Source organism: Canis aureus, chromosome 7, assembly GCF_053574225.1.
Source record: "Canis aureus isolate CA01 chromosome 7, VMU_Caureus_v.1.0, whole genome shotgun sequence".
NCBI lineage: Eukaryota > Metazoa > Chordata > Mammalia > Carnivora > Canidae > Canis > Canis aureus.
This window is the reverse complement of record NC_135617.1, coordinates 49,780,648-49,808,216: the sequence shown is the minus strand read 5'-3', so window position 1 is coordinate 49,808,216 and position 27,569 is coordinate 49,780,648. Positions and strand designations below refer to the sequence as shown.

Below are 27,569 nucleotides of genomic sequence, written 5' to 3'. Positions count from 1 at the left end.
GTGTAAATGTGGAATGATTGAATGATATTCCTGATTCTGGTACAAAGGCTAGACTGTCTGTTAGGTGAGAAATGAAGCAAATATGAAGAGTGAGAAAAGAGAACACTTCTAGTGATTAATATGTACCCACATTTATTTAATCCTCACACCTGCTCATGAGTAGATACTATTAATATCCCAAATTTACAGGCAAAGAAACATGGGATATAGGGAAGTAAAGTAATGTTCCCTAAGCCAGAGCCAAAATTGGAGTCTAAACATTTATATTCTAGAAGCCCTGCTTGTAACTACTGTTATATAGTCCGCCATTTAGGAGCTAAGATGCTATAAATAAAATCAGAGAAAAAATGAGTTGGCTTACCAGAAGTAATGGCTGTTCCTTATCTTTAAATGATCTATTTTTTTGTGTATTGGCATATTTATTTTGATTAGGGACCACACACGATGTTTGAGGATAGAGAAAGCAAACCTTTTGAGTAGCATGTATTTATAGACCTATATTTAATTGTGCATATTTCCTTTATTCTCTAATTCATTTTATGAGTTTCAATCCAGGGCTTTTAGAATAGTATTTTGAAATTGGGACAAATCTCAACTCTGTGGTCAACTACTATTCGACAAAGCAGGAAAGAATATCCACTGGAAAAAGGACAGTCTCTTCCATAAATGGCACTGGGAAAATTGGGCAGCCATGTACAGAAGAATGAAACTAGACCATTCTCTTACACCATACACAAAGATAAATTCAAAGATCTAAATTGAGACAAGAATCCATCAAAATCCTAGAGGAGAACACAGGCAATACCCTTTTTGAACTTGGCCACAGCAACTTCTTGAAAGATACATCTATGAAGGCAAGGGAAACAAAAGCAAAACTTAACTATTGGGACTTAATCAAGATAAAAAGCTTCTGCACAGCAAAAGAAACAGTCAACAATACTAAAAGGCAACCTACAGAATGGGAGAAGATATTTGCAAATGACATATCAGATAAAGGGCTAGTATTCAAGATCTATAAAGAACTCATTAAACTCAACAGCAAAGAAACAAAACAATCATAAAATGGGTAGAAGACATGAACAGAAATTTCACTAGAGAAGACCTACACATGGCCAACAAGCACGTGAGAAAATGCTCCACATGACTTGCAATCAGGAAAATACAAATCAAAACCACAATGAGGGGCAGCCTGGGTGGCTCAGCAGTTTAGCGCCACCTTTGGCCCAGCACATGATCCTGGAGACCCAGAATCAAGTCCGAAGTTGGGCTCTCTGCATGGAGCCTGCTTCTCCCTCTGCCTATGTCTCTACCTCTCTGTCTCTCTGTTTCTCATGAATAAATAAATAAAATCTTTAAACACACACACACACACACACACACACAATGAGATACCACCTCACACTGGTAAGAATGGCAAAAATTAACGAGACAGAAAACAAATGTTGGAGAAGATGTGGAGAAAGGGGAACCCTCTTCTGTTGGTGGGAATGTGAACTGGTACAACCACTCTGGAAAAAAAATATGGAGGTTCCTCAAAAAATTAAAAATAGAGCTACCCTATGACCCAGCAATTGCACTACTGGGGACTTACCCTAATGATACAGATGTAGCGAAAGACCGAGACACCTGCACCCCAATGTTTATAGCAGCAATGTCCACAATGCCAAACTGTGGAAGGAGCCACAATGTCCTTTGACAGATGAATGGATAAAGATGTGGAATATTACTCAGCCATCAGAAAGGATGAATACCCACCATTTGCTTTGACATGGATGGAACTGGAGGGTATTATGCTGAGTGAAGTAAGTCAATTGGAGAAGGGCAATCATATGGTTTCATTCGTATGGGGAATATAAATAGTGAAAGGGATTATAAGGAAAAGAAGGGGAACTGAGTGGGAAAAATTAGAGCTGGAGACAAACCATGAGAGACTCCTAACTCTGGGAAACAAAGGGTTTTGGAAGGTAAGGTGGAGGGGGATGGGGTGACTGGGTGACAGGCACTGAGGAAGTCACCTGATGGGATGAGCACTGGGTGTTATATGTTGGCAAATCGAAATTCAATAAAAACAAACATTTAAAAATAAGCATATATACATATATATATACACTGAAAAGAGGAACTTAGTGGAAGTTTAAAAAAAGAAAGACTGGAACAAAAGACAAATGACTTAAAATGACAAAAGCCAAAACTGTCAAACAGCATTTTGAAGCAAGTGAACAGCTACATGAAGTGGGGAGCAGTAGGCAGAAACCACGTGGAAGCTGAAGTGAGGAACAAGTCCTAATCCTGGCTATGTTTTACAACTGTTCTGTATACCTTGTAGACACTGAAAGATAGGCAGCTTCTACAATCTATTGATCTTGAAGACAGATGTTTATGCAGTGATCCTAAAGGTTAGCTATTGAAAACATGGAAATATATATACAAAAAAAAATAGTCCTATTGTTTCATTCCTTTGATTTTTTTGAAATATTTGCTGCAAGAGCAGAAGTGCTAGAGAGAGGGAATGATAGAAAGGGAGGAAAAACCACTTGCTACTGTTTGCTATTTTCTTTGGCCAAATGGAACCAGAATAAAGGGGGACAAAATACTAAACCCAAGTGTAAACTAAGAATCCGGGGGCTTCTTCCATCCTGGGGTGATGCATGTGCATATTCATCTTTTGGCACATTTGGGAAATCAAAGTTCTATTCTTTACTCAAATGCCATTAAGTTATTTAGAGCTAGATCTAGAGGTTTCATATTTATTATCATGAAGTATAAAGCCAAATGTCCCTTTTTCAGGAGCACCATAGATTAACAGATTAGAATGTTTTCCACATGTCCATTTTTACTGTCAAGAGAATTTTAAAGAAGTTTTCCAGCTTCCGCAGCTGAACCAGATGTCAGTGGGTCCCACAGTGAAATGAAATTGGCAGAGTAGCCTTCTCATGACCCTGGGGTTGTTTTATCAGGGATCAGTTTAATGTCTAAGAGCCATTCCTTGCTGAAGACTGTAAAGTTTTTGGGTCCAGTCTGCCACAATTACAGAATCTGCTGACTTGTTCGAACCACTGAAACCAAGCAATATTTCTTATAACTTTTCTCACATGAATCTATAATTGTTGTTTGTGTTGGCACAAGAAAAGTAAAGGTCTTATTTCCACTGTGCATTTCTGGTCTCTGGTTTCAGGAACATCAGTAGAGAATCATTTTACCAGCCACATTTTTTGTTGGGTAACTAAGTCCTGGTGATTTACCCTATAGATCCCTCTACTGTGTTCTCAAATGACCATGGGCAAAAAGATAGTGGATGGACACTTTGTAAAATAACTGTAGGAGTTAACACAATAATGTTTTTTTTTTTTTTCATTGCTAGCTTTGGTTCAAGATTTTATGGCCAAAAGTCCAAATGTGGTTATACTAACATATTTCATTCTTTCTTTAACTTTTAATTTGTCATTGTTAATGTAAAAAGCATATTTAAAGTAGACATACAGTTTAAAACAAAATAAAATGAACATGCTTCTTACTGCACAGTTTAAGAAATAGAGCATCACCAATAGTTTTGAATTCCCTTTGAGAATTATCTTTGATTACATGTCCCTCCTCCTACAGAAAATTCAGTTTTTATTAAATTTGCTACAAACTCTTTTGCCGTGTCTCCTGCTATATATGTGCAATATATTTCCTAAGTATATATCTCAGAATGAATTGCTGCATCATAGGGTATGTACATGCTCAAAAAAATTTGCAGAATTTTTATAGTGTTGCAATATACTATGATTGCTAATTTTGTCTATTTTTGAATTTCATATACCTGAAATATTACTTTAGATATTCAATAGTTTTTCTATACCCATTATTAGTTTTTTTGAGATGAATCCTGTGATTACACATAGCTCTAGATATTCCTTATCACAAAGTATTTCATTATGTGAATATGTCCTACTTTATTCAATTCATTTGAGATGTAAATTGGGGCAGATTTAGTTTTAATTACCAGCTTGCTACAAACTGTTTTTGCTGTGTCTCCTCCTATATATGTACAAGAGATTTCCTAAGTATATATCTTGGGAATGAACTGTATCACAGGGTATGTGCTCAAAATTACTATAAAGAGCCAATTTATTCAAAGGTAGTTGTATCACCACATATTTTGCTTAGCAGTATGAGACTTTCTGTAACCTGACACCATTACCAGCGCTGGATATTCTGTATATCCAACCCTGGAATATCTGACTTTGAGATATTTGGCAGCATAAAATGGAATTTATTTTCATTTGCTTTTTTCTAACTAAAAACATGGTTGAATACATATTTTATGTTTATGTGGCATTTGTATTCCTTTTTGTGTATAATGCCTAATGGAGTCCTTTGACCAGTTCCTTACTTGTTTCTTTCATTTTGCTTTTTTTTTTTTTTTTTTTTAAGGAAACTCTTCCTGTATAACATACATATAGAGAAGAGCACAAATCGTAAGTGTACATATCAGTGAGTGTTCATAAGCTTACCCACATCAGAAAATAGAATATTACCAGTCCAAGATGCCCCTCTGAAACTCCCCCTCCCACATTATACTATTCCCATCTTAACATCCATCACTATGGATGAGTTTTGTATGTTTTGAATGTTATTAAATGTAATACAATATATACTTTATCATGTCTGTCTTCCCTTGCTCAACAAGTTTTCTTGAAATTCAAGTATGTTGCATGTAGTAGTGTTTTATTAATTCTCATTAATGATAAATGTAGATACCACCATTTTACATAAGTTCTCTTGCTGACGTACGTTTGAGTTACTTCCAATTTTGAGCTATTACAAAGAGTATTAGTGTGAAAATTCTTGAACATATTTTTTTGGTGAGTAAGTGTATACATTTCTGTTGGTATATATTTAGGAATGGAATTGCTGAGTTTTAAAGTATGCATATGTTAAAAAGTGATGGTATCAATTTAAACTCCCCCCAGCACTGTATAAAAGTGCCATCTGTTCAGAAGTCTTGCCAATACTTACCAGACTTTATAATTTTAGCAATTCTTGTGGCTACCCAGTGGTATCTCACTGTTGCTTTAATTTACATTTCTCTGATGATTAATGGAGTCGAACTCTTCATAGCTTAATGACCATTAGTATAAGCTCTGTTGTAAAAATGTTTCTTCAACTCATTTTTTCAGTATCTCTTGGGCTTTTAATCTTTATTTTTTTAATAGATTAGTAGGAGTTCTACATGTAGTCAGTATTACTATTCCTTCATCAAATATATGAACTGCAACTATGTTTCCCCACATCATGTTTTTTTTTTTTAATTTTACTTTCATAATGCATCTCCTTCTGTTTTAATAATCTTAATATTTTGGAAGCTTTAGATTTTCTGAAAAAAATGTGAATACAGTACCAAGAATTACCATATTAACTGTACCAAATTACCATAACCAATTACTCCTATTACTAACATATTTTATTAGTATGCATCCTGTTGTTTTGGGGTGGAATATCCTACAAATGTCCATTAGAATAAATTGGTTGATAGTGCTGTTCAGATCAACTCTATCCTTACTGATTTTCTACTTCCTTGAGCTATCAATTACTGAAAGAAGTATGTCAAAGCCTCCAAATATAAGAGGGAACTTATATATTTCTTGTTTCATTTCTGTCAGTCTTGCCTCAAGTTTTGATGCTGTCCTGTTAGATGCATATATATTTACAATTGTTATTTCTTCTTGGATAATTATCCTTTTGTCATTATTAATATGCTTATTTATTCCTCATAATTTTCCTCATTGTGATGTCTGCTTTGACTGAAATTAATATTGCTACCCTACTTCTCATTTGATTGGTATTATTATGGTATGTATATATGAGTCTTCATTTAAAAAGGATTTCTGGTAGACAACAAATAGTTTGGTTTAAGTTTTTATCCATTCTGACAATCTCTGTCTTCAAATTGGTGCATTTATACTATATGTATTAATGTATATAGTGTATATAAAAAATATATATACAAATACATTTGAAATGATTAGAGATTATAGGTGGATTAATATCCATCATGTTTGTAAATGTGTTCTATTTGTTGCATTTTTAAAGAATTTTTCTCCATCTTTTTCAACCTTCTCTGGTTTTAACTGAGGATTTTCTATGACTATTGTATCTTAGTATATTGGTTATAATTCTTTTAAAAAGCTTTTAGTGATTTCCCTAGACTTTCCAATACACATTTTTAACTTTATTCGCCTTCAAATAATTCGATAGCATTTCATGTATAGTGCTGGTACCTTATAAGAGAGTATCCCCAATTCCTCCCTCCCATCCCTTCTAACATTGCTGTCATTCATTTCATTTATCCTTAGGCTAAAATTACTGCATGTTTTGTGGCTATTATTACTTTGAACAAACAGTTTACTAGATGTACTAAGAGTATTTTGAATAAAAGATTGCATTTTACTTTCATTTATTACATCTCTGCTCTTTTTTAAAGAAGATTTTATTTATTCTATAGAGTCAGAGGGGGTGGGGTGGGGGGCAATGACATGGGCAGAGGGAGAGGGAGGCTCTCTGTGAGGAGCCTGATGTGGGACTTGATCCCAGGACCCTGGGATCACTATGAACCAAAGGCAGACACTCAACTACTGAGCCACCCAGGTGCCTCTCTGCTCTTCCTTTCTTATGCATCTGATTTTTCTGACATAGATAATTTTCCCTATCTATGAAGAATGTCTTTATCATTTCTAGTAAGGCAGTTTATTGATGATGAAATCCATTATTTTTTGTCTGAAAAAGCCATTGTTTCTCCAACACTTCTGAAGAGTAACTCTTTCAAATATAGAATGCTAGAATTATGGGTTTTTTCCTTAGATATTTTAAGTATTTCACCCTACTTTCCTGTTGCTGGCATGATTTCTAATGAAGAATCCAATGTAATTCTTATGTTTCCATACAACTAAGATGTTTATTTTCCTCTGGCTTCTTTTTTCTCTGTCTTTAGTTTTCTGCAATTTGAATATGATATGCCTAGGTGTAGTTACTTTTATATTTATCCTGCTTGTTGTCTCCAAGTTTCTTGGATCTGTGGTATGATGCCTGACATTAATTTTGAAATACCTTCAGATTGCTTCAGATATTTCTTCTACTCTGTTCTCTTCTTCTTCTCCTTCTGGTATTCCAATAACACATATGTTACACCTTTTAAAATCATCCCATAGTTGTTGTATAGTCTGTTTTTATTTTTTCCATTATTTTTCTCTTTGCATTTCAGTTTTATGAAGTTTCTTTTGACATTTTTAAGCTCACTGATTCTCTCCTTGGCTATGTGCAGTCTACTGATGAGTCCGTCAAAGGCAGTCTTCATTTCTGCTACTTCTTACTCCCCTAGAATTTCCTTTTAATTTCTTCTTAGATTTTCCATCTCTCTGCTATATTCACATCTCTTTTTTTGCATGTTTCTGCATTTGCCATTAAAGCTTTTAACATTGTACTTATAGTTACTTTAAATTCCTTGTCTGAAAATTCTAACATCTGTGTTATATCTGAATCTGATTCTGATATTTTGTCTCTTGAGGCTTTTGTTTCTTGTTTCCTTCTTGGCTTTTGGCTTATCTTGTGATTTTTAGTTGTTTATTGAAAGCCAGACATGTTGTATCTGATGGCAGAAGCTAAGGTAAATAGGCTGAACATGTGTGAGAATTAGTTAGTCTAACTAGGAGTTTGGCTGTTTTAATGCTTGTTGTAGCTGTAATAACCAGAGGCTTCAAATTTCTCCAGTTTCCTTGATTTTGCATTACCTCTTTATGTGGGATTCCCTAAATACTCCTCCTTAGAGTTTATATCTTGTAGCCCTTTCAACTTTAATTCAGTGTTATTATGCTGAGGACTTATTGGTGTTATAAGGTGTAGGGGAAGAGGAAGCATTTTATAATATTAAGATTCTCAGACTTTTGGGACACCTGGGTGTCTCAGTGGTTGAGCGTCTGCCTTCTGCTCAAGGCATGATCCTGGGGTTGTGGGATTGAGTCCCACATTGGGCTCCTGCAGGAAGCCTACTTCTCCCTCTGCCTGTGTCTCTACCTCTCTCTCTCTGTATCTCTCATAAATAATCTTTAAAAAAAATATTTTTAGACTTTTAGTGAGCCTGTGTCTTAGGAGGTGACCTTCACAGGTGTTTCTCCAATAGTATCACTTTTTTTTTTTTTTTCTTTTTCTACCTCGTTAGTAAGACATGAAGTCTGGCAGGGACTGGAGGGGCATGGATATCCTTCCTCAGCTAGGATAAGGCTCTGGCAAAGTCTTTTTCCCTAGAGAACAGGCCTTTGAAAGGAGAATGCTCTGGTAATATTGCATAGTGAATATTCTTCCTCTCTTCTTGCCAAACCACAGGAAGAGCTTTCTCAGCTCCTATCAGAACTTGGTGGGGTTTCTTGAGGTAAAGCTCAAGAAACTGTGATGACTCCTTTGAGAATGGCTCTAGGAGTTTCTCCCCATTCTGCTTATCCATGCTTAGTCTCCAGCAGTTTGTCAAAAGTATCATTTAAGTGTTACTAACAGGTAAGGAGATCTCAGTTGTGCATCTGTGGATTTGGCTATCTCCATATTTCAGGATGGAAACTTGCCTGCAATCTCAGTTCCCTGATGGGTCCAAGAAAATTCATTTAATTTGTTAGATTTTTTTTCTCATTTTAAGGATGAGGGTGATGATTCCAATCTCCTTATGTGTGGAACTGATACTATGGTTGTATAATATCTTTTTATGGACAGAAAATTCTAATTTCAGTATAGTCGACTTATTGATCTTTTTCTATTTTGTTCACTCTTTATTTTCTCTTATATTATTTACTTCCACACTTAGATTTAGAAGCCTTCAGGACCTGGTTTTATGTATAGTAGGAGGAAAGGGTTAAGATTTTTTTCTATGTGGTTATCCAATTGAACAAGCACGATTTATTGAAAAGATCATGCTTTTCCCAATAAACTCTATTGATGCTTTTTACTACAAATAACTATGTATTTGAGTCTCTATTTCAGCTTTCTATTTTGTCTTTTTGTTTTTGGTTCATATGTCTATCCTTGCATTATTACTTTGCTATCTTCTTGATTTTTATCTTTATAATAATAGTAATCTGATATTACTCAGATTTGAAATTCTTTTAGATTACCTTGACTGTTTTAGATCTGCAGGCCAACATCAATTTTAGAAATATACTTGTAAATTTCCACAACCCCCCCCCCCCCGCCCAATACAAAAAAATCCCTGCTGAAAATTGTATTGGGCTTGCATTGAATGTATAGATCAATTTGGTGAAAAACAGCATTTGTATAGTACTAAATATTTCATGCCAGAAATTTATCTCTCAATGTTTAAAAACTCTTTCCATAAAATATTATGTTCCCTTCTACAAAGCAATAGTACACATCTGTGGTTAGATTTATGCCTTATTTGATATTTTAATAATACTACAATGGGAAATTTCATTTTGTAATGAAGTATTAGTTATTGGTATATATAGGAATAACGTTGATTTTTGTATATTATGTTTGTGTTCTGTAGTCTTCCCAAATTTAATTACTGATTTTAATAACTTATCTAAAAATTCTTTTAAGATTTTGAATATGCAATGATAACATCTGAAATAATGAAGATTTTATGACCTCCTTTCCAAATAGATTAGTGGTTTTTTTATGTCAGTAGATTACATTCAAAGGATTTTATTTAGGATGTCATGAAATAGATTTGACTGTGATTTTTCTTTATTGTAATATTCTTGTAGGATTCACTGACAAGGTTATACTGGATTCATGAAATGATTTGGGAGGAGAATAGTGGAATTGCATATCTAATATTATACTGGGGCTTCAACAACCTTAGCTGCTCCCGTTGCAACTTAAGAATTTGCTCCCCTAGTGTTTAAGACTTGTTTTTAAGGGACACCTGGGTGGCTCAGCAGGTGAACTCTGCCTTTAGCACAGGATATGGTCCTGGAGTCCTGGGATTGAGTCCCACATTAGGCTCCACTCTAGGAGCCTGCTTCTCTCTTTGCCTATGTCTCTGTCTCTTTCATGAATAAATAAATAAAATCTTTAAAAAAAAAAAAAAAGACTGGTTTTTAAATTTTAGGCAAGTGAAAAAAAATTGAATAGTGAGAAACACTGAGTACCAAATGTATGGTATAGACACATTATACACTGAGATAACAATGTATCTTTTCATTATTAAAGTTCGATTTGCCAACATATAGTATAATACCCAGTGCTCATCCCATCAAGTGCCCTCCTCAGTGCCTGTCACCCAGTTACCCCATCCTCCCAACCGCCTCCCCTTCCACCACCCCTTTGTTCATTTCCCAGAATTTGGAGTCTCTCATGTTTTCTTTTTAAAAAAACTTTTAAAATAGCGATTCCTAATATATAATATTGAACCTAATTTTAATTCTTGGAATAAAACAAGTCCTTAGTTAATGAGTTATCTTTTTATACATTACTGTATTTGGTTTACTAATTATTTAGGATATGGCATCAATATTCATGAGTGAGAGTGGCTATAGTTGTCCTTTTATATGCTGTCCTTGATTGATTTGGGAACCAGAAGTGTATTACATATGAAATGGGATAGGTTCTGTATTTCAGTTTGTCTGAAAATGTTTGTGTAATACAGAAACTACTTCCTTTTATGTTCAATATAACTCACCTATAAAAGCAACTGGGTCTGATGTCTTCATTGTGGAAAAAACGTAAACTACTATTTCAGTGCAGATCTAGTTCTTTTCTCAATTTTTGATCATTTATAACATTCTACAAATTTTCTCTTCACCTAATTTTTCAAATATGTTGGCATAACCTTTTCTTATGTTTTGTTTACCATAACACTGTACATTCCTTCCATCTTTTCATCTCTCCTTATGACATCAAAGTGAAATAATCGAAGAAGTTCATAAAGCCATTCAAAGTTTCACAGAAAAGTAATAAACTGTTTATAGACCTTAGGAAGAAACATTGCAACACTTCCAGATGAATTTAACATAGGAGAGAAGTAAAAGAACAAATGAAAAAGGAATAGATATGAATGAACTTAGGGATTTATCTGTGAGACATGATAGAGTGAAGTCTTAAAAATTTACAGAGCAGTAACATCTTTGGGTTAATGGATTATAAAAGAACAAATATGTGTTTAAAAATGAGAGTTACTACCAAAATATTGCAGGTAACAAAAATAGTTCTTGAAGATACTATTTAGAGGAAATACAAAAACAGACATGAATCTAGGTTAGTAATCACACAGATGTTTAAACATTTTGCTTATTCAGATTTTAGTTATGTAGCAAAACTCTTAAATCATTAGTGAGGCACCACTGCAGGTCAGTCTCCTTGTCTTATGTGGAGTGAAAATTTGCATTTTAAATGGCACCTTAATTATCACTAAACGACTTTTCCCAGTTTTTTAAAGATATAATTAATATACATGACTGCATAAGTTTAAGGTGTACAGCATAATGGCTTGACTTACATATATTGGGAGTGATTAGCATCCATCATCTCATATAGATAAATTAGGAAAAGCAAAAAAAGAATAAAACCTTTCTTGTGATAAGAACCTTAAGGTTTTATTCTTAACTCTGCTGTATATTTATAAACGTTGTCAACTATAGGTCTCATGCTATACATCACCAGTATTTATCTTATAATTTGAAATTTACAAATTTTGAAGATATTTTCCCAATTTTTCTTCTCCTTTTCTTTCACTTCTGAAAAACACAAAACTGACCTTCTATTTATGAGCTTGATTTTATTTTCTCTATAGGTTTGTTTTTAGATTCCACATATAAGTGAGGTTATACAGTATTCTCTTTCTCTGCCTTATTTCACTTAATATACTCAAGGTCCATCTATGTTGTCACATGGACAAACTTCTTTTTTATGGCTGGATAATATTCCACACTGTATGTTTCACAACTTTATCCACTCATCTGTTGATGAACACTTAAATTGTTTTCATATCATGACTATGGTGGATGCTATTGCTATGCACGTTGGGGGTGCAGATGAGAAGTTTATTCCAACATGCTTGAAAAGTTAGATGATAGGAAAATTCATAGAATGATATAAATTATCAGAAATTGAAAGAAATAGAACTTCATTGAATGAGTAGTTTATATATTTCATATTACTATTTTCATTTCTTTGAATATATTCTCAGAAGTGGAAGTGCTAGATCACAAAGTAGTTCTATTTTTAACTTTTTGAGAATATCCAGTCTCTTTTCCATAGTGACTGTACCAATTTTTACAATCCCAGCAACAGGGTAAAAGGGTTTTCTTTTCTCCACATCCCAACGGCATTGGTTATCTCTCATCCTTTTGATGATGTTTATTCTAACAGGCATAAGGTAATATCACATTGTAGTTTACATTTGTATTTCCCTAATGATTAGTGATGTTGAGAATCTTCATGCGTCTGTTGGCATTTGCATATTGTCTTTGGAAAAATGTCTGTTCAGGTATACTGCCCATTTTTAAATTGGATTGTATTTTACTATTGAACTGCTATTTGCTATTGTGGGAGTTCTTTATGAACTCCTTATCAGATATGTTTTGCAATTTTTTCCCATTCAATAGGTTGTCTTTTTACTTTGTCAATAGTTTTTGTGCTGTGCACTTTTCAGTTTGATATAATCCTACTTGTTTATTTTTTATTTTGTTGTTTGTGCTTTAGGTATGCTATCCAAAATATCACTGCCAAGATCTGTATTAAGGAGCTTTCTTTCCTGTTTTCCCCCAGATATTTTATGGTTTCAGATCTTACATTTCAGTCCTTAATCCATTTTGAGTTCCTTCTTGTGAGTAGTGTTAAGGTAAGTGTTTAGTTTCATTCTTTTACATGTGAATATCCAGTTGTCCCAGTACCATTCATTTCAGAGGCTATCTTTTCACCATTGAATTTTCTTGGTGTCTGGTCAAATATTAGTAGAACATATTTCGTGGATTTATTTTGGGGCTCTCAATTATTTTTCATTGATCTATACATCTTTTTTCATGCTAGTACTTTTCCTTTTGCCTTTATTGTATTTATTTTTTTAATTGAAGTATGATTGACAATGTTACATTAGTTTCAGGTATACAACAGTGATCTGACAACTTTATACATTATGCTCACCACAACTGTAGCTACCATCAATCACAAGGCTATTGCAATATCATTGACTATATTCCCTATGTTGTGGCTTTTATCCCCATCACTTACTCATTCCATGACTGTAAGCTTGTATCTCCCATTCCCCTTAACCTATTTTGTCCATTCCTCACCCCTGTCTCCTCTCAAAATCATCAGTTCTATTTAGGAGTCTGTTTCTGATTTTTGTTTTGTTTTTTAGATTCCATATATTAGTGAAATCAGATGGTATAGGTCTTTGTCTGACTTACTTCTCTTCATATAATGCCCTCCTAGGCCCATCCATGTTGTTGTAAATAGACTTCATTCTTTTTAATGGCTGAATAATATTCCACATTTTCTTTATTCATTCATCTATGGAAGAACACTTGGGTTGGTCCCATATGTTTGTTATTGTAAATAATGATGCTCAAACATAGGGTGCATGTATCTTCTAAAATTAGTATTCTCATTTTATTTAGGTAAATAGTGGAATTACTGGATGAAATGGCATTTCTACTTTATACTCTTTGAGCAACCTCCATAATTTTTTCCACCACAGTCGCACTAATTTTTATTCCCACCAACAGTGTACGAGAACTCTTTTGTCTCCACATTCTCACAACACTTATTTCTTTTTTTATTCTATCCATTCTGACAGATCTAAGGTGATACCTCACCATGATTTTGACTTGCATTTCCCAGATGATTAGCCATGTTGAGCTCTTTTCATGTGTCTGTTGACCATCTCTATGTCTTCTTTGAAAAAGGTCTATTCAGATCCTCTGCCCATTTTTTCAATTGGGTTATTATTACTTGGTTTTGACTTGTATAAGTTCTTTATTTTAGATGTTAGTCCTTTATCAAATATTTATGAATGACTTCTCCCATTCAATACATTGCCTTATCAATGTTTATGATTTCTTTCACTGTGCAAAGCTTTTCATGTTGGCATAGTCCTGATGATTTATTTTTGGTTTTATTTCCTTTGCCTTAGGAGACATACCTAGAAAAATGTTAATGCTGATGTCAAAGAGAAAACTGCCTTTGTTTTCTTCTAGGAGTTGTATGACTTCGGGTCTCAAATTTAGGTCTCAAATCCATTTTGAGTTAGTTTTTGTGTGCAGTGTGGGAAAATGATCCAGTTTCATTCTTTTTGTATGTACTCAGTTTTTCCAGCACCATTTATTACAGAGACTTTCCTTTCCCTATTTTATATTTTTGACATCTTTGTTGTAGATTAATAGATCATGAAAGTGTGAATTTATTTCTGGGCTATTTTGTCCCACTAATCTATGTGTCCACTTTTGTGCCAGCAGCATACTTTTTTGATTACTACAACTTTGTAGTTTATTTTCAAATCTGGCATTGTGATATCTTCAGCCTTGTTCTTCTTTCTGAAGTTTTCTTTGGCTATTTGGGACCTTTGTGGTTCCATATTAATTTTGCTATTATTCTAGTGCTACAAAAAGTACTATTGGAATTTGGAAAAGGATTGCACTGAACTTGTAGATTGTTTTGGGTAGTTTGGACATTTTTAATGATATCTTGACATTTGTCTGTTTTGTCTTCAATTTCTTTTATCAATGTTTGAGTTTTTAGAGTACAGATCTTTTACCTTCCTGGTTAAGATTTTTTCTAAATATTCAGTACCACACCATTTTGATTTCTACAGCTTTGTTGTATAGTTTGAAATCAGGAAGTATGATGTCTCCTGTTCTGGTTTTCTTTTTAGGATTGCTTTGGAAAAATTGAATTTTGTGGTTCAAAATTTTAGGATAGGTCTTTCTACTTTTGTAAAAGAAAAAAAAATACAATTAAGATCCTGATAGGCATTGCACTGAATCTATAGATGGCTTTTGGTAATATTGACATTTTAACAATTTTTTCTAGCCCATGAACATAGGATACATTTCCATTCATGCGTCATTGCTTTCATTCATCAATGTATTTTGGTTTTAAGAGTGGAGATCTTTTTACCTCCTTAACTTTATGCCCAAGTATTTATTCTTTCTGATGCCATTGTAAATGGAATCATATTCTCTATTTCTTTTTCAGATAATTTGTTATTAGTGTATACAAATGCTACTGATCTTTCTATGTTAATTTTTTGTGGAGTTTTGGGATTTTCAACATATGAAATCATGTCACGAATAGAAACAATTTCTTTTCTTTTCTACTTCTCATGAATTTTATGTATTTTTCTTGACTAATTGCTCTGGCAAGGACTTCCAATACTATGTTGAATAGGAGTGGTGAGTAGGAACCCTTGTTCTGTTCCTGTCTTAGAAGAAAAGTTTTTAACTCTTCTCTGTTGAGTATGTTATCTGGGGGCATGTCATATATGACCATTACTACATTGATATTTGTTCTTTATATCCTAATTCATTAAGTATTTTAATCATGAATGGATGTCTAATATTGTCAAATACTATTTTAATTTCTCTTGTAATTACCATACAATTCTAATTTTTATTTTTTAAAAGATTTTACTTAATCATTTGAGAGAGAGAGCAAGCAGAGGGAGAAGCAGACTCCCCATTGAGCAGGGAGCCTGATGTGGGGCTTGATCCCAAAACCCTAGGATCATGACCTGAGCTTAGATGCTTAACCAACTGAGCCACCCAGGCACCCCTAATTTTTTTTTATTTTATTAATGTATCCTGTTGATTAATTTGTGGTTGTTGAACCATCCTTGTATCCCAAAATTATACCCACTTGGTTATGGCAAGTGACCCTTTAATCCACTGATTTCAATGTATTAGTATTTTATATCCATATTTATCAGGAATATTGGTCTGCAGTTATCCAGTTTTCTAGTAGTATCCTTTGCTAGCTTTGAAATCAAGGAAACTCTGGCCTTATGAGATTAGAAACATTACCTGCTTATCAGTTAAAGTTTTGAGGACTGGTATAAATTCTTATATAGGTGTCTGATAAAATTCATCAATCAATGAAGCCCTCTGATCTTGGGCTTTCCCTCGTTGAGAGGTTTCTGATAATTGATTCAATCTCCTTACTAGCAACTCAGTTTCTTACTCAATTTTTAAATGTCTTTCCAATTCATTCTTGTAGGCTGTATATTTCTAAGAATTTTACATTTCTGCTAGGTTGTCCAGGTTTTGGGCATATGTTAATAATAGTAGCCTGTATATTTTTTGTTAGCTGTTGTAAGGTCTCCATTCTCATTTAAAATTTCGTTATGAGTTCTATTTTCTCCTTGGATAGTCTAGATAAAAGTTTGTCAAGTTTATATTTTCAAAGAACTGATTTTTGATTTGGTCAATATTTTCTATTGTTTTCCTGTTCTCTATTCATTTATATCTGCTTCAATCTTGATTTTTTTTTTTCTTTCATTATGGAAACTTTGAGCTCAATTTGTTCTACTTTTTAAGGGATAGGATTAGGTTGTTTACTTGGGATCTTTCTTGCCACTTAATGAAGGTGTTTATTGCTGGGAACTTTCCTCTTGGAACTGCTTTGTTGTATCCTATAAATGCTGGTAGGTGGTGCTTCCATTTTTGTTTCAATATACTTCTTTACTCTTTCATTTGCTCTATTATCCATTGGTTGTGTAGGAGAAAGTTATTTAATACACAAGCCATATTGAAATACCTAGTTTTGCTCTTTTTACTGATTTCCAGTTCTATACTGTGGTCAGAAAAGATGCTTGGTATGGTTTCTGTCTTCCTGAATTTGCTGAGACTTGTTTGGTGGCCTAACATATGGACACTCCTAGTAAATCTGTGATGTGAACTTAAGAAAAATGTATATAGGCATACCTTGTTTTATTGAGCTTTACTTTATTGTCTTTCACAGGTGTTTTTTTTTTTTTTTTCTTTTTCAAATTAAAGGTTTGTGTTAACCCTGAGTCAAATAAGACTGCTGGCATCATTTTTTTTTTTCTTTCAAAAGCATTTGCTCATTTGGTATCTCTATGATATATTTTGGTAATTCTTTCAATATTTTAACTTTCTCATCAATACTTTGTTATGGTGACCTGTCATCAGTGATTATGACTCCATGAAAGCTCAGATGATGCTTAGTATTTTTTAGCAATAAAGTATTTTTAAATTAAGATGTATACATTTTTTAGACATGTCATTGAACATTTATTAGACTACACCATTGTGTAAGCATGACTTTCATATGCACTGGTAAATTAAAAAAAAGTCATTTGACTCATTTTTGCAATAATCACTTTATTGTGGTGATCTGGAACCAAACTTAAAATATCTCGGAGACATGTCTATAGTGTCTTGTAACCAGATATATGTTCTGTATATGTCTATTAGGTCCATTTGGTTTCTAGTGTTGTTCAAACTGCTGTTCCCTTATTGATTATCTTTCTGAATATAATATTCATTATTGAGAGTGGGTTATTAAAGTCTCCAACTATTATTATGCAATTTTTCCTTTAGCTCCCTTAGTTTATGTCTTATATACTTAAATGCTCTGATGTTGGAGACATAAATATTTAGTTGTTAAATCTTCTTAACCCCCTTTAGCATTATATAATGGCCTTTATTGTAACTTTTTACTATTTTTAAGGCATATTTTGTCGAATACAGCTATAGCTCCCTCTGCTTTTTGTGTGGTTACCACTGAAATGAGAGTTTCCATTATTTTTATCTCAGTCTATGTTTACTTTTAAGGCTAAAAGGAGTCTCTTGTAGGCAGTGTATTGTAGGATCTTGTTTTGTTTTCCATTTAGCCACTCTATACCTTTTGATTGAAAATTTGAATACATTTAGGTTTAAAGTAATTACTGAAAGTAAGGATTTATTATAACATTTACTGTTTTCTTTTGTGAATTCATTGTTCCTTTTTCTTATCCCACTTATCTTTTCTTGTGTTTTGATTTCTTGTGGTATCAGTATGCTTTGACTTCCTTATCATGTTCTTTTGTGTGATTACTACAGGTTTTTCTGTGTGGTTACAAAGAGGCTTACATAAAATATCTTAAAACTATAACCCTCAAAAAATGGAATTATTACACTTTTCACTTTTATTTCTCCTTTCCTCACATTTTTAGGTTAATGATATTAGAATTTACATATTTTATATTATCTAATAATATATTATTGTAGTAAAAACAACCATAACTACATTTTTTAAACTTTATTTAAATAGTTGTAACTGAATTATATACCACCATTACCAGAGTACAGAATCCAACTTTGACTACATATTTCCATTACCACTAACTTTTATATTGTCTTCTGTCTGTTTAGGACATAATTAGCTTCCTTTTTATTTCTGCTCAACTCTATAGCTTTTCTTGTAGGCAAGACTAGAAGTGATGAATTAACTCAACTTGTTTTGTTTTGTTGATAGAGCCATTTTTCCCTCCTTAATTCTGAAAGAAAGCTTTCTGATGTATAGAATTCTTGGTTGATTTTTTTCTTTGAATATTTTGAATATATCATTTCATTCTCCCCTGACTTGAAAATTTTCTGTTGAGAAATCTGTTGACAGTCTTATGAGGGTTCCCTCATAATGTACCTCTTTTCTTTGATCTCCTGCTATTTTAAAATTCTTTTTGACCCACCATTTGCTTCAACGTGGATGGAACTGGAGGGTATTATGCTGAGTGAAGTAAGCCAGTCGGAGAAGGACAAACATTATATGTTCTCATTCATTTGGGGAATATAAATAATAGTGAAAGGGAATATAAGGGAAGGGGGAAGAAATGTGTGGGAAATATCAGAAAGGGAGACAGAACGTAAAGACTGCTAACTCTGGGAAACGAACTAGGGGTGGTAGAAGGGGAGGAGGAAGGGGGGTGGGAGTGAATGGGTGACGGGCACTGGGGGTTATTCTGTATGTTAGTAAATTGAACACCAATAAAAAATAAATAAAAAAAATAAATAAAATTCTTTTTGATATTTGACAAATTATGTCTTGATGTACCCCTATTCAGGCTACTCCTTTTGGAGTCCTTTGGGCTTCTGGAATCTGGATATCTATTTCCCTTCCCAGGTTTGAGAAGTTTTCAGTCAATATTGTTTTAAATACACTTTCTGTCTTTTGTCTTTCTCTTCACCTCCTGAAATTCCTATAATGCAAATATTGTTTCTTTTCATTGTGTTCATAAGCCTCTAGGCTTTCCTCACTTTTTTTTTTTCTTTTTATTCTCTGATGACTGGATAATTTCAAATGTCCTTTCAGGTCACCAATTCTTTCTTCTGCATGATCTCTAAGGAATAAATTAGTTCATTTATTGTATTTCTTAGCTCTAGGTTTTTGTGTACATGTATGGATAATTCCTTAAACTTCTCATTTTGTTTATCCATTGTTTTCCTAATAAAGTTTGTGTTCTTGTAGTTCACAAATGTTTAAGAGGATTATTTATTCTAAATCGAGAATTCACAGATCTCCATTTCTTTAGGATCAGCTATTAGAGTTTTTTTAAATTTCCTCTATGTCATAGTTATCTCATTTTTCATGACCCTTGATTCCTTATGTTGTTTGAGCATCTAAGTGGTCTCCTCTTCCAGACTTGTCAGATTCTCTTTGTCAGAGACAGTTCTCTAACAGTTTGCTCAGTTTTGGTTCTGAATATGTCTGATTTTAATATCCATGGCCAGATGATACCTACTACTATTGTCTCTTTTGGGACAAGTCAAATGGTCATGCTTGAGGTTGGGGGTAAGTATGCCAAGACACGTGGATAGGACTGCTGGCTTGGTTCCATACCCAAATGAGTCTGTAGAATGGGTTCATCAGTTACCTTAATTCTTTGGTCAGATTTATTAGGTGGTCATGACTTGGTAATATAGTCAGTATTATGTGATGCTATGAATTAATTTCCCTGCATGGGGAGGGCAGCAAGAGAAGACTTAGAGCCTGTATGGGTTGGTGTTTGGGGGCTCTACTCAGGCAAAAGTGTACATTTAATTCCCCAGTTGAGTGAGGCCACCAGTTTTGCTCTGCAGGTAGGGAAGACCCCAAGCAGTGTTCTCTGGTTAAGTGCCCCTGTAAGCAGGGGTGTTGCATGGGCTCCACAGTTTTCTATGTGCTCTGGTATAGTTCCCTGTTTGGAAGGGCTGAAGGCTGTATTTAGTAATAAGTGGGGTAAAAGTTCACTTTTCAACCTGGGTACGGTAGAAAAAGTGGCTTCAAGGCCACTAATGCTTTTTGTTGAAATTTTCTATAAAAATATTTTTGAAAAGGATTAAAGTTACCATATTTTTATTATAAATGATTCTTTAAATTTAAAACACAAAACCAAAATAGTTCAGTAACTCCCCAATAACCACCAATATATTCTTTACCTAAGAGCTTTCCACATATAAGAGAGATCATACAGTATTTATCTCTACTGGACTTCCATCATCTGAAAGCCCTTGAAATCCACACATGCTGTAAATGGCACAGTTTCATTTTTATGGCTAAATAATATTTATTGTATATATAACATTGTTATCAATTCATCAGTGGGCACTTAGGTTGTTTCCTTATATGGCTATTATAAATAATGATACAGTGAACATACATCATTTTTTCAAGTTAGTATTTTTATTTTCTTTGGACAGCTTCGACTTCAAAGTGGAATTGCTGGATTATATGGCAGTTCCGTTTTTCAGTTTGTTGAACTACCTCCATACCATTTCTATAGTGGATGTAATGAAATTATTTTCCCACCAACAGTGAATGAGGATTCTCTTTTCTTCACACCCTCATCACTTCTTGTCCTTTTAATAATAGCCATGCTAATAGGTCTGAGTAGATATACCATTCTGGTTTGATTAGCATTTCCCTCAGTGATGGTGAACATCTCTTCATTTACCTTGTAATCATCTATGTGTCTTCTATGGAAAAAATGTCTATTCAGATATTTTGCCCATTGTTTAATCTGATTTTTTCTTGAGATATGTGTTACATATATTGTATATTAGCCCTTTGTCCAGTATGTGACTTGTAAATATTTTCTCTACTCAATGGCTCTTTTTATTTGGTTGGCAAATTTCTTTGCTCTGTAGAAGCTTTTTAGTGTGATGCAGTCCCACTTATTTTTGCTTTGTTGTTTTCGTTTTGCTGTCAGATTCAAAAAATCATAGCCAAGACTCATATCAAGAAGATAATTGCCTAAATTTTCTTCATTGCCTAAGTCTTTAATATATTTTGAATTAATACTTGTGTTTGATAAAGATTCTAATTTCATTTCATTCTGTGGCATATAGCTATCTAATTTTCCCAACACCATTTATTGTAAAGACTGTCCTTTCCCTGTAGTATATGTTTGGCTCCTCTGTCATAAATTAATTGACCCTGTATTTGTGGGTTTATTTCTGGATGCTCTTCTGTTTCATTGATCTATGCATCTGTTTTTATGCATGTACCATTATTTTAATTACAGTAGGTTTATAATAGAGTTTGAAATAACAGAGTATTTTGCCTCTGCCTTTGTTCTTCTTTCTCAATATTACTTGGTCTATTTGGGCCTTTTTAAACTACATGTGTTACACTGGTTTCAGGTGTACAATATAGTGTTTCAACAGTTCCATATATCACTCAATGCAAGTGCACTCCTTAACCTATTTAACTCATTCCCCTATCCACTCCCCCTCTGGTAACCATCAGTTCTCTTTATTTTGGAAGTAATTATAATTAAAAGTCTATATTTTAGTTTCTCTCTTTCCCATTAGTTCATTTGTTTCTTAAATTCCACATATAAGTGAAATCATATGGTACTTTTCTTTCTCTGACTTATTTCACTTAGCATTATGATGCCATATATATATATATATATATATATATATATATATATATATATATAAAATCTCAATATATCGTCTGGCTCCATTCATGTCATTGAAAATAGTGGGATTCTATTCTTTATGGTTGAATAGTATTCCTGTGTGTCTATGTGTGTAGACATATGTATATATCTCCTTTACCTATTCATCAATCAGTGGACATTGGGCTGCTTCCCTATCTTGGCTATTGTAAACAGTGCTGCTATAAACATAGGGATGCATGTATCCCTTTGAATTAGTGTTGTTGTATTCTTGGGGCAAATACACAGTAATGTGATTGCTGGATTATAGGGTAGTTCTCTTTTTAACTTTGAGGAACCTCCATATTGTTATCCACAGTGACTTCACTAGTTGTGGTTCTATACAAATTTTAAAACTCTTCTGTGTAAAATGCCATTGTCATTTTGATAGGGATTACAGTGAGTCTGAGGATGTGGGTAATATGGACATTTTAACAATATTAAGTTTTCCAATCCATGAATGTGGAGTATCTTTCCAATTATATGTATCTTCAATTTCTTTAATCAGTATCTTACAGATTTTAGTGTATAAGCCTTTAACTTCATTGGTTAAATTCATTCCTGCAACTTACTGAATTTGTTTATTATTCCTAACAGTTTTGTTGTTGTTGAGTCTTTAGGGTTTTCAATATGTGGTATGTCATCTACAAATAGTGACACTTTCTCTTCTTCCTTTCCACTTTGGATCCCTTTTATTTCTTTTTCTTGCCTTACTACACTGGCTAGGACATCCAGTACTATGCTAAATAAAAAAATGGAAAGAGTTATCTTTTTCTTGTTCCTGATCTTAGAGAAAAAGCTTTTAACTTTTCATGACTGAGTATAATGTGAGCTGCAGGCTTGCTATTTCTGGCCTTTGTTGCATGCTCTTTCCTCTATACATGCTTTGTTGAGAATTATTATTGTAAATAGATGTGAAGTTTTGTTAAATGCTTTTTCTGCATCTACTGAGATGATAGGGTTTTTATCATTCTTTTTGTTAACATGGTATATCACATGTTGATTGATTTATGAAGTTGAATCCTTGCATCCCTGGGATAAGTCCCACTTGAATAGGTATATGATTCTTTTTAAAAAAAATATTTTATTTATTTATTCATGAGAGACACAAAGAGAGGCAGCAACATAGGCAGAGGGAGAAGCAGGTGGGACTCAATCCCAGGACTCTGGGATTACGACCTGAATCAAAGCAGATGCTCAACCACTGAGCCACCCAGGTGCCCTGGTATATGATCCTTTTAATATGCTGTTAAATGTGGCTTGGTAATACTTTGTTAAGGATTTTTGCATTTAAGTTTGTCGTGAATGTGGCCTATAATTTTCTTTTCTAGTAGCCTCCTAGTCTGGCTTTTATATCAGAGTACTGCTAGCCTCATATAATGAATTTAGAAGCATTCTCTTTTTATAGTTTTGGGAAGAGTTTGAGAAGGGCTAGTATCAATTCTTATTTCAACATTTTGTAAAATTCGCCAGTAAAACAGTCTATTTCCAGACTTTTGTTTCTTGGGAGGTTTCTAATTACTAGTTCAATCTACTTACTAGTAACCAGTCTGTTGATTTTCTAGTTCATTGCGATTAAGTCTTGGTAGGTTATATATCTTTAGGAATTTATTTCTTCCAAGTTGTCCAATTTTTTGGTATGTAATTGTTCATAGTAGTCTTTAATCCTTTGTGTTTTTGTGATATTGGTGGCTAACATCTCTTTCATTTTTGATTTTCAGTCCAGCTAAAAGTCTGCCAATTTATTAATCTTTTCAAAGAACCAGCTCTTAATAGAAAAGATCTATGGAATTGTCTCTTTATTCCCTATTTATTGGAATATTTACCATTATGAACTTCCCTGTTGGAATTGCCTTTGCTGTGACCCACAAATGTCTTGACACAAGCACATGTACCCGAGAAGAGAGACCCTGGTTTTGCTTGCAAGTAGCTCTGTCCACCTGCCTGCTTACAGTTTTCAGGAGTTCTCATTCTTCCTTTCAAATAGTACTTTGCTACTCTCCATAATAGGTGGTCTGTGATGGCCTACTTCAGATTCTCAAAATTTCCTGAATATGATTTCTGACCCCTCCCAAGTAGAGAGTAATCAGGAGCTGATGGAGTTATGACTCAGCTCTTCTGTGCAGGCATCGGTAGACTAGGCTCCAGGGCAAGAAAAATTCTTCATTTTGGAGCTCAAATTAGGCAGACTTCCAGCCCACTGTGGTCTCTGCTTAGAGTATACCACCAACCTGGATCTGCAGATGAACAAAATTGCTAGATGGGACTAGTATTTGGACTATGTGGATACTATGTGGATAGAAACTCATTCTACTAAGATTCAAGTACTGTTTGTTGGAAGCCCTTTCTTCTTTCTTGGATATAATTAGATTCCCAATGGTTGAGCCCTGCATCATCCCTGTGAGCTCTGTGAGGTGAAATCAGAGTAGATGCACCCACAGTGCTAGGAGAGAGGTGGTTGAATGTGACACCTGGGCACTTTCTTCCCACTGGAGGAGTGGGAGGCTAAGGGTAGACCTATTGCATGGTGCTGTATAGCGGAGGAAAAGGGAAATACGCTTATCATGTATCTGTTCATCTTACCCTTCTAACGTAATCTGTCTTGGTTTCTCAGGGGCAAGGTGATACTTCAGCCTTTTTCCTGTGTTCTACAATTCCCTCAGGAGTGTCTTGTCCATGAAGAGTAGTTATGTTATTCCTGATTTCACTTTTTCTCACAAGTAGAATTATGTTACCACCTCAGTGATGTTAACCCTGTAAACCAACTCTTTTTCAGGTTATTCTCACATAGAACTATACTGATAGAGATTTTCACTTCAGTTTCTTTTCATGATAAATATAATATTAATACACTGGGGGAGAAACCTTCTAGAAATGTATTCTTTACCAATTTTTCTTACCAAGTTTTTTTTTTTTTTTTAATTGGAAGACAATGGGTCTGAAATGTCTTCAGGTCTTAAGTGTCTTCGACCTTAAACTAGACTGAAAAGAATCTCAAAGTCATACAGTCCATTCTCCCATATTAAAGCTCACGACACTGAGTTTATGGATGCGGGGGTCATCCTCTGCAGACTTGGGCTTTATAAAGATCTTTACCAGCCTTTCTACATTCTCTGTGGGAGCCTCTACTGTCTGCTGAGAACAATTTGCCACCCCTGTTGTTCTATTACAAACTTGAAACAGCATACTTTTCCTTACATTACAGTTGGGTGCTGCATATGTGTTGAAATATGGAGCTTTATAAATTTCCTGAACCCGTTTTCAGTGAATATAAAATTACAAATCTCCTGCCTCTCTCATCCTAACCTTTTCATTTATGTAACCACAAGTGATCCTCATATAATCTTACACTTTATATACATGTTGGTCCCCCCCCCAGTTTTGTATTAGTAGAGGATGTCAGTATAATGTAGAAAACTCACTTGAAGATACTTAAGGATTTCTTTTTAATTGAAAAAAAATTACCATTTGTGTAAAAGCCTGCAGGTTATAACAATATACAGAGATAATTATAAAAGTACATGTGTAGATCTACTTTTATTCTTTAGCTGACCACAGTTCAACAGGGTTCATTTTAATCTCCAATTCCAATTAATCTGATTTAGGATTTCTGTACTCACTAAAAACCACTGATTCCATTTTAATCCTGGATTAGTAAGAGGTCCCAAAATGATATATAATTCTTACAGGGGTAAAAACAAGTAAGTGGGATACAAGATGCAAGCCAGATTTTAGGGCACTCCTTTTCAAGAGGTTACCTGTAACTTAGTTCCAGCCAATTAAAGTCACTTTGATAAACAAGTTAGCACTGCATTAAAATCTACAGCAAGATTTTCATGTGCCTTTTCAAAATTTAAGAAGGTAAGTAGTCAATATATTTATCTGTTCATCTAACTTTATGTGTATCACTGTTCCCTTCAATCTTGCACATTTACCATAGATATTTCCTTACAAATGTCTTTTCAGTTTACTTTTCAGCCCAAATGGCCAAGAGGGGCTACTTACTCTTCATCTGCCTCTCCCCTAATGTTGCCTCCACTTTTTTTTTCTTTAAATTCTCCATAATTTAGTAACATCTTCCTACCCATACCACAAATAACCCACTCACCTGGAATTTCAGATAGGAACTCACCATTTTTATCTTAACCCTGCAGTAAATACCATGATTTTTAATAAGCAAACAACATTATCACATTGGCAAACATATTAACATTTCTAAATCACAATTATTTTGAATTAACATAGTCTCACAAACTTTAGAGATTTTTAATTCTTGAAAAGTCTTGTGCCTTTATATTTAAGCAAGAGAGTCAAAAATAAACTAAGATCAAATTCAGAAAGCTATATATATATTTTTGGTAGACACACTATGGATAACTGTTGGCCTTCTTACAGCTGATCTGAATACTAAAACATTTCACTTAGAGGTCTGTTATCCATAAAGTCTTGTGTATTTTCAAGGGGAAGTGTTCCAAAATGTCTATGTAGGAAAATAAATAGGATTTTCTTTCCTTACAGAATAGAAACAGTATTCTTTTAATTTAGACCTTCATTGGAAACAGTGGGTTTTGGTTATTGAAGCAAATGTTTCCTTTAAGAATGTTTACTGAACTGAAAACATTTTACTAAGAAATATGAGCTTTATTTAGTTATCTAGAGTTATGAGATCAAAGTAAAAGGAATCTAATTCTCAAAGCATCCTTTTCAAACCTCAACTTTTTACCTCAGGAAATTAATGTTGTAAACATTTTCCATATCCTGTAAGGAAACTTTTTCCCCAAGAAATTAATGATGAAATGAGCTTTAGGGAAACTCAATTTCTGAATGAAGGGAAAAAAAGATTGATAAAATATAAGGAAGAAGCAATATAAAATCAGGAGGAAAAACAGAAGCATATATTAAAATCTCATCCAGAGTTAGAAATCTATATTTGTAAGCCATCTACAGATTAAAAACAAATTTCAGGGGCACCTCGGTGGCTCCGGTGGCTCAGCAGTTGAACATCTGCCTTTGGCTCAGGGTGTGATCCTGCAGTCAAGGGATCAAGTCCCACATCAGGCTCCTTACATGGAGCCTGCTTCTCTCTGTCTCTCATGGATAAATAAATAAAATCTTAGAAAAAAATCATTAAGATTCCATTTAATGCAAAACTCTACAGCCATTAAAAAAAGAAATTTCATTTTTATATAAATAATATAAAATATACCAATTTATTGAATGGAGAGACAGGATTGATTTAAGAATACTAATGTATACATTTAATGGATATTTAGAGGGTCAGTTTAGTTAAAATTAAATGAGACAAGTATTTAAAAATAAGGGTTTGACAGACTAATACAGAGGTCATGCCCTATTAATTAAATCTCTAATACGAAGTAACATTAATTAAAAGTGGGATACTTGCATGAAATAAATAGACCAATGTGACAGAAACAAGAAATTCTACTACCTTTCAAGTAGGTGGCTTTGGGCAACTGATCTAATCTTGGTAAGCCTCATGTGAGGAAAAAACCCAAAAAGGTATAAAATATAGCATGTGTCATAGCTTGGAGAAGAAAGAAGAAATTACATATAAAAATTATTATCTTGTACCATAAATAAAAATAAAGAACAGTTGGATTAAAGATTAGAATATAAGAAATGAAGCCAAAGACAAGACAGGTTA

General features: G+C 33.8%; 1 protein-coding gene and 1 long non-coding RNA gene across 10 annotated transcripts in view; one reads left to right on the top strand and one right to left on the bottom strand.

Moving 5' to 3' along the window:
• The window catches only part of HMGCLL1 (3-hydroxy-3-methylglutaryl-CoA lyase like 1), a 199,049-nt gene that overhangs the window by 44,573 nt on the left and 126,907 nt on the right, over positions 1-27,569 (bottom strand). Inside the window, exon 8 of one of the 9 annotated variants that reach the window (XM_077903583.1) lies at positions 107-846. The exons of the other annotated variants lie outside the window; for them this stretch is intronic. Within the exon in view, the coding sequence (XP_077759709.1) occupies positions 775-846 (72 nt within the window). The 3' untranslated portion in view covers positions 107-774. Of the gene's footprint in view, positions 1-106; positions 847-27,569 lie in introns of those variants that run through there. 9 annotated transcript variants of the gene reach the window in all.
• The window catches only part of LOC144317337 (uncharacterized), a 161,388-nt gene that overhangs the window by 63,010 nt on the left and 70,809 nt on the right, over positions 1-27,569 (top strand). The gene's annotated exons all lie outside the window — the stretch shown is intronic.